This window comes from Stegostoma tigrinum, chromosome 8, assembly GCF_030684315.1.
Source record: "Stegostoma tigrinum isolate sSteTig4 chromosome 8, sSteTig4.hap1, whole genome shotgun sequence".
NCBI classification, from domain to species: Eukaryota; Metazoa; Chordata; class Chondrichthyes; order Orectolobiformes; family Stegostomatidae; genus Stegostoma; species Stegostoma tigrinum.
The window spans coordinates 43569776-43586069 of NC_081361.1; the positions used below are offsets into that span (position 1 = coordinate 43569776).

General features: G+C 41.6%; 1 protein-coding gene across 6 annotated transcripts in view; it reads left to right on the forward strand.

Annotated features, from left to right (window-relative positions):
• Window positions 1–4815: 4815 nt before the first annotated feature.
• rnf2 (ring finger protein 2) overlaps window positions 4816–16294 on the forward strand; it is a 48090-nt gene continuing 36611 nt past the window's right edge. Inside the window, exon 1 of one of the 6 annotated variants that reach the window (XM_059647825.1) lies at window positions 4816–4834. Coding sequence is in view for 2 of the 6 variants with exons in the window: in XM_048539856.2 (XP_048395813.1) it covers window positions 7094–7193 (100 nt within the window). In the remaining 4 variants the exon portion in view is untranslated. Of the gene's footprint in view, window positions 4835–5278; window positions 5386–5432; window positions 5492–5538; window positions 5641–6798; window positions 7194–16294 lie in introns of those variants that run through there. The other 5 variants (XM_048539858.2, XM_048539857.2, XM_048539860.2 and 2 more) reach the window with 5 other exon arrangements.

The window sequence follows — 16294 nt, forward strand, 5'->3', positions numbered from 1 at the left end:
AGGACCTTTGCCCCACAAGTCCATACCAACCCTCACAGCATCCTATGCAGACCCATCTCCTTATAACCCACCTAGTCTACACATCCCTGAACACTGTGGGAGTGGTTTAACAACCTGAATGTATTGAACTCAATATTAAGTCCCGAAGGTTGTAAAGTGCCTAGCCTGACGATGAGACGTTGTTCCTCCAGTTTGTGCTGTGATTTGCTGGAGCACTACAGCATGCCGGGGCAAACAAGTGTGTACATGAGCAGGATTCTGTATTAAAATGGCCAGCTATGGGAAGGTTGGGGTAAATACAGTTACCCAGTCCAGATTTGGTTTTCCAATGTAGAGTAGGCCACACTGGGTGTAGTAAATGCAACCAACCAAATTGCAGAATGTACAAGTGAGATGCTGCTTCACCTGCAAAGACAGTTTAGGGCATTTGATAGTGAGCAGGGAGGAAGTGAGGGGGCAGGTGTTGCACCTTCTTCAGTTAAAAGGGAAGGTGCCATGAAAAGGGGAAGGTTGGTGGCCATCGGGGAATGGATTAGTGTGTCCTGGAGGGAGCAGACCTTTAAAATGTGGGCTGGGAGTAAGCAGAAGATACATTTGGTGGTGAAGTAGTTCTGGAGTTGTCTGAAATGGTTGATACTGATTATTTAAATGTGCAGGCTGGTGGAATGAAAAATGAGGACAAGGGGGATCAAATCACACTGTTGTGAGTGATGCGAAGTGGCAAGGGCAGAAGCATGGTTTGTAGCTCAGATGCGGTTGAGGACCCTGTCAGCCAATATGGGTGGGAAACCACGGTTTCTGAAGAAGGAAGCTTTGTCAGCAGTGCTGCTTTGGAAGATGGTATCATCTGAACATGTACAATATAGGCAAAGGAACTGGGAGAATGGGGTGGTATCCTTGCAGGACATGAGATGGGAAGAGCTATAGTGGAGGAAGCTATGGGAGTCAGTGGCTTTATGGTGGATGGCAGTGGACAGTTCTTTTTATAGAATCTCTGCAATGTGGAAACAGGCCCTTTGATCCAACAAATCCACACTGATCCTAACAGCATCCCACCCAGACCCATCACCCATAACTGACCTAATGTACACATCCCTGAACACTATGGACAATTTAGCATGGCCCATCCACCTAACCTGCATGTTTTTGGACTGTGCGACAAAACCAGAGTACCTGGAGGAAACCCACGCAGACACAGGGAGAATGTGCAAACTCCACACGTGCAGTCACCCAAGGGTGGAATTGAACTCGGGTCCCTTACGCTGTGAAACTGCAGTGCTAACCACAGAGCCACCAAAATTTATTCCCTGAAACAGTGAGGTAAAGGAAAGGAAGGGAAGTGTTGGAGATGGATTTTATGATAGTTTGAGGTAGGGGTGGAGGTTAGATAGACCTTAGGATTGGGGTAAAAGTTCAGCACAACATTGTAGGCCGAAGGGCCTGTACTGTGCTGTACTGTTCTATGTTCTATGTTCTAACAGTTGAAGCTATATACCAATAATGCTAAATGTGTGACTATAGCACAATTGTTGTTCACCAGGATAAATACACAGCTTACATTTCCATATATACTATCTGATGTCTGGAATTAATTATTAAAGTCAAGGAACTGAGATGGGCTATAAATTCTGACTTCAAATATTTAGAAGTCATCAAAGGGAGTGATGTTGAATATTATAATATTTACGCAAATTATTTAACGCTAGCTTTAGCTTTTGCATTGCTGAAACAAAGCACATACCTTGGCCAGCAGTGTAATTTGATCACTACATTGAAAACTGCCCATGTGGGGTTAGGGAAACCTCAGTACTAGTTAGATATGTATTTAACAGAAACAAATCAATGTTTTACTTTATTAATTTCAAAAATCAATTTCATTTTAAATTTTAAATTCAAAGACTTACAGATCTCACTTCCTGAATGTCATTCTGTTTCAATGTGGTCAGTATGGTTAAAACCAATCAGAATAATGTTCAAAACAGTAAAAGTAAATAATAAAGAAATATTTATGCTAAAAATATCAGAAATTACACCAAAAGCTCAAAATGCGTGCATGAGTTTTGTGGGATAATATTTCATTAAATCTTAAGTGGAGGTAATAAGAGTGTGGTTTTTGTTCCAAGGCAGAATGTTATAGTCATCAGAGCCTGATATATGGAGTAATATAATGTTAAGCACTTTGAATTTACAACTAACTGTCATTCGATAATCATCAATCTAGGCTCACAGTCATCCAAACATTCACCGCAATTTGTAGCTAACAGGGAGAAAACAGTTGGCAAACATTTAATCTACTACCAATTTACAGAAGCAATAAGAAATTATCAGTATGGCTAGTTAGTGACCAAATAAAGAGAGGTGAATTGGCTCCTCTCTGTTTAACCTCTTCGGCTGACCAAAACAAATATTTATGTTCTTTTTAGAATACATTTTAAATAAAAATGTATTTACATATCGTCTGAAGTGTCAGTAAGGAATTATATACAAGATTTTCTTGAGTTAGAGAAGAACAATTTTATTATCTACTAATCCAAGAAAAATAGTAAACACATGACATCAAACATACATAAACACAGATACAAAATTACTAATGGGTAAAGGTTAGTACAAAAGAAAAAATAACTTTGTCCAGTTTCAAGTCCTTAGGGTGTCCCTGAGGAGTAAAGGTTTTAACATTAGTTAGTTAATTGATGTCTTGTATCCTGAGCAGTCATGAATATTTCAGATCTTTTTAAGTTCTCAGTGCTCAGATGTTTCTTTCTAGTTTGTGTTGCCACCTTGTGCTATGTCCTTTGAGAGGCAGAGAGAGAGAGAGCGAGAGCGAGAGAGCAAGAGCATGGGAGAGATTTTTATCCTATTCTGCGGTCACAATTTGATATGGTCAGCACTATCAAAAACAACTCCTTGGAATACAGGCTGGCTTGTATATTTCTATGTCTAATTTTTTTTACAAGCTTATTGATTTCAGGTGATATTTTTAGTGTCCAATATGTGAAACCTTTATATAGGTGTGATACAAAATAGGAAATGGGGTTTCTTCATGCCTGACTGATGTACTAGTTTCTTTGCACTTTAACTAAAATTAGTTTAATTTCAGATGAGATTATTCTGTTTATTCTGCATTTGTTTTATGAAGCTTGGCTAAGCGATGTGATCAGCTGGTTGCTTTCACCATTTAAAATTAGAGTTTTGTAAACTTCTTAAAATCATTTCAATTGATGAAAGTCCTAGGTATTAAAATTAGATGATGGAATTTGTGAACCAGTAGTCCATTTTAATATCACCATCATGACAGTCTGAAGAACAAGCTGTATTCTTAGTTCATACTTTAATTGATTTTAATGTGGGATTTCTCAATCTCAATGAAAACGTTCTTCTCACGGATAAATAGAATGTTTGGAAAATAATTATTTTTTAAAAATCAAGTTTTAAATTGGCTTTCTTGAGGCTTCCTTCTGTGAGCAGGAGGTTTCAAATATTATACATATTATCCACAAATTGCTCAGTAACAAGCCAACATTGACTACCCCCAGGTCAAATGAAGTATGAACTAGTGCAAAAGAAACTCACTTGAACTCTGGTCCAAGAGAATGACTGCACCACCATGACGTTTCAATTTTCCACATTGCAATCTTCATAATCTCCCTGATGAAGACAGCCACTTGGATGCCAGTTCATGGTGATTTTTTTAAATGTTGTATTGTCAAACTGAGCACATTAAGGATTGTGTCAGTCTCATTTAAGAACGAATAGGCCGATTAATACTCTGAGAGCTGACATAATTTGCAAAACAAGTAATTAGTTGTTATAATAAAACAAAACAAGTAATTAGTTGTTATAATAAAACAAAAAACTGCGAATGCTGGAAATCTGAAACAAAATAGCAATTTCTGGTTCTGTAATTAGTTGTTAGCCTTTTAAAAGACAACTTTGCTCACAAAGATTTTTTTTCTCTTTTCTTGAGGATTGAAGCCTTGAGCGTTGACTAATGCGTATTGCTATGGAAACAGAATTCCGACTGTTGGCATGCAGATGTTTCAGGTGTATCTCTGCTTAGTGACTGTTTCTGTGACTTTGAAAAGTGAGATTGCAGACCGAACAAGAGATTTCATGGCTTTAAAAGAACTGCTGTAAAGACCTAGGGTATTTTAAGCGTTAACTCGTGTTTTGAAATCCTATCGGAATTATACTCAACTTGATAATGTACCAAATTGGGAGCGTGAAACCGTCTAGCCGTCATGTAATTTCTTGAGATGGTGCCAGTGAAAGACACAACCCAATAGCACTGTCAGATTTTGGTTACTTGCTTAAAAGTTGCAGACCATAATGCATCACATTTTGCAGAGACGTCTACTGAACGCATCAGAAATAAGCATTTCATATGTTGCACGTGCGAATCTCGACAGCATAATTCCAAATATGTCAAAGATTGAGCCAGTCCTTAATCGAATATCGTAACGGTCAAAAGCACCGGGATTATCTGGGAAATCTAGAGGGCATCAGAATATCAGATGACCATCTGTAATTAATTCAATTTCAGGCGAGAATTGCGGGGCTGTGATTAAATTACAGAGCGTTAGTATACTTATGGAAGAGAGCCTGGGGTTCTGTTTCACCTGAACAGATGCCAAGTACTTACATACCCCTTTTAAAAGATAATTCCCAAAAAAAACACACACAAAGACGAGGGGTATATATGACATATTTAACAAAAATTGGGAAATTCTAAGTGTAGAGCAGCATCACTATAGCAACAGGAAAGTGGATGTCCGTGATAGAGTACAGCAACGTCAACATGTAGCTACATTTCAGTCCTGATTCAGTGGCAACGTCGGTAAGCTATCATTATTAGTATGTTAGTCGATACAAAGTTTGCTGTATGATATTTTAGTTCCTCCTTCAAGTACAGCTAATATCGACCACTCAATAATTGCCAACAAAAATCGATTACAAAATTGCGTTATTTACAGAGATTAAAATAGAGAGTGTCGTTTAGTCGTTGCAACATAAATCGTTTAATTAAATTGCAAACATGCCAGTGAACAATAAGGATAAAAGTGGAAAACAAGGGAATGATTTCATAAATTATGACATCTGGCTGTTTGGCTGAGGATGGGGAAACCTGTCTGATCCCATTGAGGTCACAATTTATTATTCAATTATTGTAAAATGTCAACACGTTTTTTTTTAGGAAAAAGCCCAGTCTATCAGCATGTTAGAGCAGTAAAATAGACTGTATATGCTGTGACTGTAAGAAGGGAGCAGGGCTGGAGGCTTTTTGGTTTATCCTCCAGTGCGCAGAGGGGAGAAAGACTGTTGTAGTCTGGAGTTTCATTCCAGATGCTGATTTCTTTCCCAATGTCCATTGCGGAGACTCGCCATATTGTGAGTATTGTGGTGCTCCTGGGCTGTTTACATCGGGGGGGTGGGGGGGTAGTGGGGGCAGGAGTACTGGAGGCGTTGCTGTTTTATCCCCGGTTCCTCGAAGTCGGTGAGTATCGGCCTGGGGCTGACCTGGTGTTGGGGACCGGCTGAGAAAGCGGGCACGGTGCGACTGCTGAACACCCCCGGCGGAGCGCTGAAGAGAGGCAGCGACTAGAAGCTCGGTGTTGGGGAGTGAGCAGCTCAGCAACTAACCTGGTTGTACACTTGGTTCTATATATTTGTTTGTTTGTGTGTTTTTTTAAAAAGAGAACGTACAAGAATTAAAAACAACACACACGATTTTAAAGGTCCAGTGGGACACGCATTGAACAAAGAAGGTTTTGGTGTTGTTCTGTGGGTTGGGGGCTTGAACCACTTCTGTATCCAGTAACTAATCGCTTTCGTGTGCGTCTCGTATTAATCAATTGATACAAGTGAATGGGAAGCGTTCGCATCGCAGCGACTTGCTTTTGAGTGTTTCTCAATGATGCTGTACGCAGCTGCATTTCAGTGGAGGTAATACTGGTTAGAATTGCACTGATGCTGTTTCCTGTGACTACGTTAAGTTGCTGTTGAACTTATTATTTGGGTACGTTTTTTTTTGAAAAAGCTCCAAGCTTTGGTCGCCCCCCCTCCCGATAATCGCGATTGGTTGCAGAGCCTCGCGCTAGGCGCTCAGCGATTTGTCAGGGGCTCTGCCACTCTTGAAGGTATCTGCATCGCTGCTTCACGAAGGACAAATTTCTACAAAGGCAAATACTGCGCTTTCTTTCCGAAACGTATCGGCTTCTCATCATGTCTTTACATCTCTCCTTTCCTAAACGCTTGCCCCATGCCCCGGGATAGCTTATTTCTTACACTAATGATAACGTTACACCGGACGGATCCTAATGCTGTGAATGGATTCTAGATGTTTTCTCATCTATCGGTTCCAGAAAATGTAAAGACACACCTCTAGAGCAGGTGGGGACTTGAACTCAGGACTGGTAGCCCGGAGGTGGGAAGCTACCACTGCAACTCTTTTTTTTAAAAACTCCATACGTAAATGCATTGTACAGTGGTGCTTACTAATGTCCAGTCCAGTGTTGCTAGCCAACACGATTGTCGAAACTCGTGTGTGACTGAACCAACGGGCTGAAGGAGTTTGAGTTATTGCACTCAGTGTGACCCTGAGACTTTCTCTCAGCTTACAACACATAGTTGCACTCTTCCCCTCGTCCGTCGCCCCTCCTTCCATCATATGAAGGACAGTATCAGACATGTCCAGTCCCCTATGATCTGTGATCCTGACCAGCAGTGATTCCAAAACGGGCTGTGCATTTGGCTGAGTGCAGTCTTTTCTTTGGAATTAGTTTGTAATGGTCATGGAAAGTCAGATTTAAGAAACGGAGCACCTGGCAGCCTTTTCAGCAAACAGGTTTTACATTGATCTTTTAGACCTCTATTGTTTGCATAACTACCAGTTAGGTTATTTAAACTATTTGATTGTTTCACCTCCACTTAATAAATTAAACAATTGTTGCAACGTTTTGTTTGTGGGACTTCAGCAATAATTCAGTGAGCTAATTTCCCACTGGTACAAGACTGGAAGATATCATGTCCCAGGCTGCATCGCCTGTTTTGCATTGGATGGTCCTCTCAAAGTAGCATCGAAAATGTAACGATCGCCATGAGATACAAGGAGAGGTTGGACATCTCTGCTCATCAGCACTGCATAATCAGGCAGGAATATTGTCCAATTCACCCGAGATGGAAGTGCGATAGAAACAGTGAGTTTTCATTTGATCCTGCTCACTGTGGTATGAATTGAATTTAAAACTTTATTTATTTTTTAAGCGGTGATGCTTGTGTATTCTATATTTCCCCCAAATCATTCAAAACATTTTTTTAAATTAAACAATTTTTTTAATCAACCTGTTCAGAGATGCGATTACATACCTGGAGCATGTTGAACTTGAATATGGGCCTCCTGGTTCAGGGCTAGTGATGCTACCAGTGCACCACAAGAAGGCCTTCATTATCCAAGTACATCCCACATACATCAGTGATTCCTCTGCTTTTTGCCAGTTTCAAAATTTACAGTTTGTCGACTCCAGCTGCCTCCTCTTTACCATGGACATGCAATTGCTTTATATGTACTTTCCCTGCCAGGATGGTCTCAGAGCTTTCTGCTTCTTCCTGGAGCAAAGGCCCGAACCATCTCAACCCACCACCCTCTTCTGCTTGGCCGAGCTCATCCTCACACTCCACTTCTCTTTTAAGACTTCAGGTCAGAGGGGTTGCCATGGATCCCGCATGGGCCCCAGGTATGCCTGTCCCTTGATAGGGTACATGGAACATTTCTTGTTCCAGGTCTATTCCAGCCCCACCCACAATTCTTTCTCCGATATTATTGATATATCATTGCTGCTGCTTCCCCCTCTCGTCTGGAATTGGAACAGTTCGTTGATTGTTACTTCCAATTTCCAGCCACCCTCAATTTCACCTGGTCTATCTCTGACTCCTCCCTTCCTGTCCTCGACATTTCTGTTTCCAATTCTGGGGATAGACTGGCCACTAATATCCGGTATAAACCCATGACCTCCCCAGCTGCCTGGACTATACGTCCTCACACCCTGCTTCCTGTAAAGACTCCATCCCATTCTCTCAGTTCCTCCGTCTCCATTGTACATGTTCAGATGAGGCCAACTTTGACAAGGGAGCGTCTGAAATGTCCATCATCTTCCTCAACTGAGGAATCCCCAGTTCCATTGTTGACAGGGCCCTCAACCGGGTCCAACCCATCTCCCGTGCTTCTGTCCTCACCTCCCCCTTCCCCTCCCACAACAGCAATAGGGCTCTCCTTGTCTTTACCTACCATTCCACTAGCATCCAGATTCAGAAGATCATCAAATGCCATTTCTGCCACTTCCAGCAAGATGCCACCTCCAGAGACACATTCCCCTGTGCTCTGTTGTCTGCGTTCGCAGAGACCGTTTGTTCCAGGACACAATGGTCTGCTTTATCTTCACTCAAGCAACCCCCTCCCCCCACAGAACCTTCCCCTTGCAAACACCAAAGGTGTAACACCTGCTCATTTACCTACCTGCCTCCCTTCCTCGTATCGGGGGGGGCTCAAAGCATACCTTCCAGATGAAGCCCCCTCCACGTTGTTTCCCCAAAGTGTAGGCTGGATAGACACTTTGCAGAACATCTATGTTCTGCTTGCAAAAAAAGACCCTGAGCTTCCAGTTGCCTGTCACTTTAACACACCACCCTATTCCCTGGCCAACATCATCGGCTCAAGCTCACAGCAGTGTTCCAGCAAAGCTCAGTGCACGTGTGGAAGAACAACACCTCATTTTCCACTTGGGAATCCTGCAGCCCTCTGGACTCCATATCAAGTTCAATAGTTTTCAGGCCTGAGCTCTCCCATGTCCTAGTCCCCTACCTCTCACACCAGGCCTTGTTAACACACAGCCTGCTGTTACACACTACACACTACCAATTCTTAACCACTAACAGTCTGTATTCACCCTCCCAGCCAGATCGTTATCAAATTCTTTGTCAATTCATCTGTTCTTCTTCGTCTTTGTGCTCTACCCCCACCTATCACTTACTCCTTATTCCCCCTCCCCATTTTCTACATAAACTGGCATTTTCCTACCTACCAGTTCAGAGGAAGGGTCACTGGACTCAAAATGTTAACTCTGATTTTTCTTCTCAAGATGCTGCCAGACCTGCCGAGCTTTTCTAGCGACTTCGGTTTTATGTTCCTTCGTCGTTCAAAACTCTTAACTTCTCCCATGAAAAGGGAACAGGTGGCAACTATCAAGTTAAGTAATTGGATACTCGCTCTCCAGCAACTACATGAAGAATGGTCTCTTTGGTTGGGTGGCTGAGGATGAAGAGTTCATGCAATCATAGTCCATTATGAGCCATTACTTTCAGGGAAGTTGGAGAAAATCGGGTAAACTTAAAAAGCAAAAGAACTGCAGATGCTGTAAATCGAACAAAAACAAAGTTGCTGGAAAAGCTCAGCAGATCTGGCAGCATCTGTGAAGGAAAAAAAGAGTTAACATTTCGAGTCTGGTGACGCTTCCTCAGAACAATTCTGAGAAGGGTCACTGGACCCGAAATGTTAACTCGGGTAAATTTACTTTTTCCACTTTGTCATTAAGCACTGTGTATGTTGTGGTTTTACAATAAATCAAGCTTGCTGAAAAAAAGATTATTTAATCTGGATATAAGTTTGTTCGCTGAGCTGGAAGGTTAGTTTTCAGACGTTTCGTCACCATTCTAGGTAACATCATCAGTGAGCCTCCGGTGAAGCGCTGGTGTTATGTCCTGCTTTCTATTTGTGTTTAGATTTCCTTGGGTTGTTGGTGTTGTTTCCTGTGTTGGTGATGTCATTTCCTGTTCTTTTTCTGAGGGTGGTAGATGGGCTCCCAATCAATGTGTTTGTTGATGGAATTCCGGTTGGAATGCCATGCTTCTAGGAATTCTCGTGCATGTCTCTGTTTGGCTTGTCCTAGGATGGATGAGTTGTCCCAATCAAAGTGGTGTTCTTCCTCATCTGTATGTAAGGATACGAGTGATAGTGGGTCATGTCGTTTTGTGGCTAGTTGATGTTCATGTATCCTGGTGGCTAGCTTTCTGTCTGTTTGTCACAGATCTTGAAAGGTATTTTGTAAATGATGTTTGTTTTGCTTATCCTAATCGGGTCTTTTAAGCTCATTAGCTGCTGGTTTAGTGTGGTGGGTTTGCGGGCTACCGTGATGCCAAGAGGTCTGAGTAGTCTGGCAGTCATTTGAGATGTCTTTGATGTAGGGGAGGGTGGTTATGGTTTCTGGGCACATTTTGTCTGTTTGGGTTTGTTGCTGAGAAATCGGCAGACTGTGTTCATTGGGTACCCGTTCTTTTTGAATATGCTGTATAGGTGATTTTCTTCTGCTCTTTGTAGTTGCTCTGTGCTGTAGTGTGATTGGGACAACACATCCATCCTAGGACAAGCCAAACAGAGACACGCACGAGAATTCCTAGAAGCATGGCATTCCGACCGGAATTCCATCAACAAACACATTGATTTGGAGCCCATCTACCACCCTCTGAGAAAAAGAACAGGAAATGACATCACCAACCCAAGGAAACCTAAACAGATAAATAGAAAGCTGGACATAACACCAGCGCTTCACCGGAGGCTCATCGATGATGTTACCTGGAATAGTGACGAAAAGTCTGAAAACGAACCTCCCAGCTCAGCGAGCAAACTTACAACCAGAACCTCAACCTGAGCTACAAATCTTCTCAAAACTCATTGATTAGAAAAATAGATTAAATAACCTGTACAGACATGTTATTCCATACCTCCTAGAGTATAAAGTTCTTTTTCGAGAAGATTTGTAGCTCAGGTTGTGGATGAAGTTGTCGACACACTCGTCCAGCTGGTGGGTTTGGTTGCAAATATTTTGTAACCCTGCTCGGTAACATCATCAGTATGCCTCTGTTGAAGCATCGGTGTTCTGTCCCACTTGTTATTTATAAGTCTCAGTTTGTTGGGCCATTCAGTACCACTTCCAGTTCTGTTTCTCAGTGGTTTATAGACCGGGTCTAACTCAATGTATTTGTTGGCGTTCTGATTAGCTAACCAGGCCTCCAGGATTCCCTGGCATGTCTGTCTTTTGGCTTTTGTGATTGTCGATGTGTTGTCCCAGTCGCATTCATGTCCCTCTTTGTCCAAGTGTAGTGAGACAAGTGAGAATCAGTTGTGTCTTTTGGTGGCTAGTTGGTGTTCATGTATCCGTATTGTCAGTTTTCTTCCAGTTTAGTCTATGTAGCAGTTCTCTCCAGTCTCTCAGGTATTTTGTATATTACCCTAGTTTTGCTGGTTTTGGGTTTGGGATCCTTTGTTTGTCAGTAGCCGTCATTAGCGTGGTTGTTGGTTTGTGGTAATTGAGTATCTTGTCCGTACGTGTGGTCTTTCTGTATACACTCGTTTGGAGTTTCTAGTTTTTTTCTGCGTTCTCCTGTTTTGTCCAGGAAGGGTAGTTGGTTGTTCTCTTCATCATTCAAAACGTCAAAACTGATACGGCCAGATACTCTATTTACACTAGCAACCTCCCCAACGCCCTCAAATGGAGCTGCATTGGGACACTATTTAAACGAGCCAGAACACATTCATGCTTTGCATACTTCTGGGTTGCTGCACAGGAGCACCTATACGGAGTCTTCAAAAGGGTAATGGATACCCGAAATGCACATTCCGCTGTTACCTCCAAGACAGACCACAACAGGAAGACACAACACGACCAGGCTCACTAATCACCCTACCATTCATCAAGGACATGTCAGAGATGACCACAAGACTACTCAGACCCCTAGGTATCAGAGTAGCCACAAACCAACAACCGCGCTCTGACGGCTACTGACGAACGTAAAGGATCCCAAACCCAAAACTCTCAAAACCGAGGTATTTTGTATATTACCTGTGAGACTGTGAGAAACACTACATGGGCCAAACCAGACGAAAACTGACAATATGGATACACAAACACCAACTAGCCACCAGGAGACACAACCAATTCTCACTAGTCTCACTGCACATGGACAGTGAGGGACACAAGTTCACATCCGTAATCTCACAAACCAAAGAGAGACACTCCAGACAATTCCTGGAGACGTTGTATTCTAACTGGATCTCCATCAACAAACAAATTGAGCTAGACACTGTGTACAGACCATTGGAAAACAGAATTGGAAGTGGTACCAAACACCCCAACCAACTGAGGCATATAAATAACAATCAGGGCAGAACACCAATGCTTCACTGGAAGCGTACTGATGATGTTACCTAGCAGGATGACGCAACATTTACAGCCAAACTCACTGGCTTGGTGAGCATGTCTACAGCGTCACCTCTGGAGTAGATTGGACTTGAACCTGAACCTCCCAGTTCAAGGATAAGGACGCTGCCACTATGCCACGAGAGTGGCCTAAATCCAGGGAGCTTAGGTGCGTTCAAATATCTTGAGCCTGATGTGATTTGAACACAACCTTCTAACCTGTAATCAGATGCACTACTGTTTCGCCACAAGCCCACTCAAGCTTCCTGAAATCCTGCCATTCAATTTAATTCTGCATCTACTTGCATATAGTTGGCCAGAACCGATCACCATTTTCAGTTGTACAGTTGTGTTGATCACTTCCTATATATGAAATCATTGTTAGCCCAAGTTTCCCTATGGCAATATAAGACTTTTTCAGTTGTAAAGGGATCATACCTTTAAAAGGATGTGTATATAAAGTTGTAACTGATACAGAAATATAGTTTGAATTCACTTTCTGAATCTGATTCGATGATAGAAGAAGACAGAAGTTCAAACACGAAATGCAAACTTATTCAATGTGGTAATCACTTCCCGACCAAACCTTGAGTTTGCAAGTCAAGAAAGGTGGTCAAAAACCACTGGAAAGCTATGCAAATATACAGTACAAAATTGAGTGATTTGTCAGATTGTGGCTGCATCAGCATGTTGAGGAATTCCCAAAATAATCTTATGGCCTTATGAACCTATCTCATTATCTGTTTCATATGTTTATCTAATTTGTATTTAAATAATGCAGTGGTTTCCACATTAACTACTTGCTGTTGCAAAATGTTCCATACCTGAACAACTCATTGCTTTTGGAAAAAAAATTGTCAAACTGTCCAATGATTCCCCAACAGGAAGAAATAATCCAGAAGCCATTTATACAAGTAGAAGTAGGGATATGATATTGAGGGAGCTGTAGTGTCTTTATGAATGGATAGCCCATCTTCATTCAGCGAACTTGTCTGTATTTACCTTCTGAATTAAAAATATTATTGTATGGTTTTTCTCCCCAGCATCTTTGTTTTACTTAATTGTATGATGGGTTCTGGGTGACACAGTCACTTTTTGAAGATTTAACACTGTCCTTTCATCTCTGTGGCCTGGGTTCCATTCCAGAGAAGGCCGATTGACCGGAAACTTATTCTTCCTGTTAGTTTCAAAAGCTTCTTTGAGGAGAATATCGGCTGTCTTGCTTAGAACTAATGGTGCAAAGCCAAAAATGACACCCAGTGTGTGTATAAGGTAAAGTCGTCGTCATCATCATCCTCAGAAGACCTTGGGTTGTGCTCTCATTAGAGGGAGATGACTAGAGGTAACAAAGTGTGGAGCTGGATGAGCAAGCAGGCCAAGCAGCATCTTAGGAGCACAAAAGCTGACATTTCGGGCCTAGACCCTTCATCAGAAAAAAAGGGAGATGACTAGTAGAGTTTTAACCCCTCAGCCAAGAGATGAGTTTGTGAAGGCAGGACCTTAAGGGTGACCTTAAGGGTATAGGAATTGAACTTGCACTGTTGACATCATTCTGCAATGCAAACCAGCTGCCCAGCAGTGTGTGCACCTGTTGACAGTAAAGTGGTCATTTCACCATGGCTCCAGGCTCAACGTAATGCAAATACCACAGTGAACTGATGCATGTTTTCTGTAGCTGTGATTACGATGCATTGGTGGGCAGGTTTAAGCAATATTACTGTATTACAGTTATGCTATATATGGCAGTGAGATTGAGCCAAATAAATGGAAATGCCCCATTCTGCAACACTGGCAGATAATATTATAAAAGCCTAAAAATGGTGTCAGAGTAAGAAATAAAGGTTGTGTATACTACTGACACCAAAACACAGGAGCAGCTGTATTTGTCTGTAAATATCTTCAATTACCACATGCAAGAAAAATGAGAAGATGGGTATGAAAAGCTAGAGGAGATGTTTATCTGTCTCACCACATTTATTACTGTTCTCTTCCTTGGTCTATAATTCTTCTGTCTCAATTTCACTTATTCTGCCTTAACACCAACTGTTGCAAATAAAAGTAAAACAGAACAGCTTAGGTAGTAATTAAAATTTAAAAGAAAGTTGACAGGTTGATTAAAATTGCCTGAAATGTATGAGTTTGGTATCCTTTGAGAACAGATTCAGATGATTTGAATATTGATAGGCAAACTATACACAGCCAGGCAAAGTGGGTATATGGTATGTGATGTAATGGCTCAGAGGTGGCAAGGTTGCTCAGTGGTTAGCACTGCTGCCACACGTGCCAGGAACCTGGGTTCAATTCCACCCTTGGGCGTCTATCTCTGTGGAGTTTGCACGTTCGCTGCGTGTTTGCATGGGTTCTCTCCAGGTGCTCCAGTTTCCTCCCACAGTCCAATAATGTGCAGTCTAGGTGGATTGGCAATGCTAAATTGTCAATAGTGTTCAAGGATATGTAGATTAGGTGGTTTATGGGGGATGGGTCTGGGTGGGATGCTGTGAGGGTCGGTGTGGACTTGTTGGGCAGAAGTGCTTGTTCCCACACTGTAGGGATTCTATGATCTATGAATATTCTTTACTCTCAGGCAATATGCAACAGAATAAGAAGAACATCTGCGTTACATCCTCCAGTTGTGATGCAGGTGTGACTGTTTGTTTGAAAATGACATTTGCTGGGTTCTGTTTCTGGGCAGTGCACCATCCTCTGGGACTGGGGAAGATATCCCTAGGACAGAGTAAAGAAACATTTATTGACTTGTAAAAGCAAATTGATCTCTTGGCTCTCCTGTCGCCTATTTTACATTTGGTGTTCACAAATTTGTTAATTCTACATGTGACCATTATGACTGGTTTTCTGACATATTCAAACTAATGCTAGTTGTCAACTCGTTGTTTCATAGCCTTGTAGATAATGGCACTTATGGAAATAGTATTAAAAGTCAATTAGGGTTTATATCACCACTGCCTTTTCAGACAGTAAGCGCTAACCTTCTACCATTCTCTCTGTTACTGCCTCTGGATATGCCAGAGGTGATTCACAGCCCATTTAGAGGCAATAGTATAACTAAATTTACAGTGCCAGGACCAAGCTTTGTTTTCAACACCAGTGTATAACATATACTTTCCTTGTACAATGGGAGAAATCATTTTGGTTTTATTGAAGAATCTAGGCCCGAAACATCAGTGTTCCTGCTCCTCCACTGCTTGTCCTGCTGTGTTCATCCAGCTCTACACCTTGTTATCTTTTGGTTTTTTTAAATTGAAGTTTGATTTTTGAGTTGCTAGTAAAGATCTCCTGAACTAGGTCAAATATGTCACTTAATTTTATGTCCGGATGACAGAGAAGTGGTGCGAACTAAAAGGGCGAAAAAAAAAACACCTGAGAGAGGAAACAAACTGAGGCCACACTAATAAATAATATAAAAATGGACAGCAAGAGCTTCTTTAAATGGATGTCAAAGCAAAGTTGTGCCCCTTAGAGAATGAGGCTGAGGAAATAATGCAGGGCTAGGAAATGGTAGCGAAGTTGAACAAATAATCTGTGTCACTCTTCACTGTGAAGACATTAATTGCATTCCAAAATTGCTAAATAATCAAGAGCATAAAGAAAGTGAAGAGGAAATAAACACACTATGACTAATGGAAAATATACTACGGAAACTACAGGTGCTAAAGGCCAGATAACCTGGACCTGATGAGTTGTTTCCTAGGATTTTAAAGGAAGTGGCTATGTTGAGATGAGATTCCCAAATTGTAACCTTCCAAGAGTCCTTAGCAGATACCATGGCAGCTTTTGAAACCAATGTAACATGCTTATTTAAATGGTAGGGAGACAAAAAAAATGACAGTAGGCCAGTTTTAACTTAACATCTGTAGTTGGGGAAAATGTTAGAGCATTATAAAGGATGTAAAATGGAGCACTTATAAATACATAATATGATCAGGCAGAATCAGCATGGTTTCATGAAGGAGACATTTGCCTCTCAAATCTATTAAAATTCTTTGAGATTACAAGTGGGATATAGAATGAGGAACCAGCAGATGTTATAT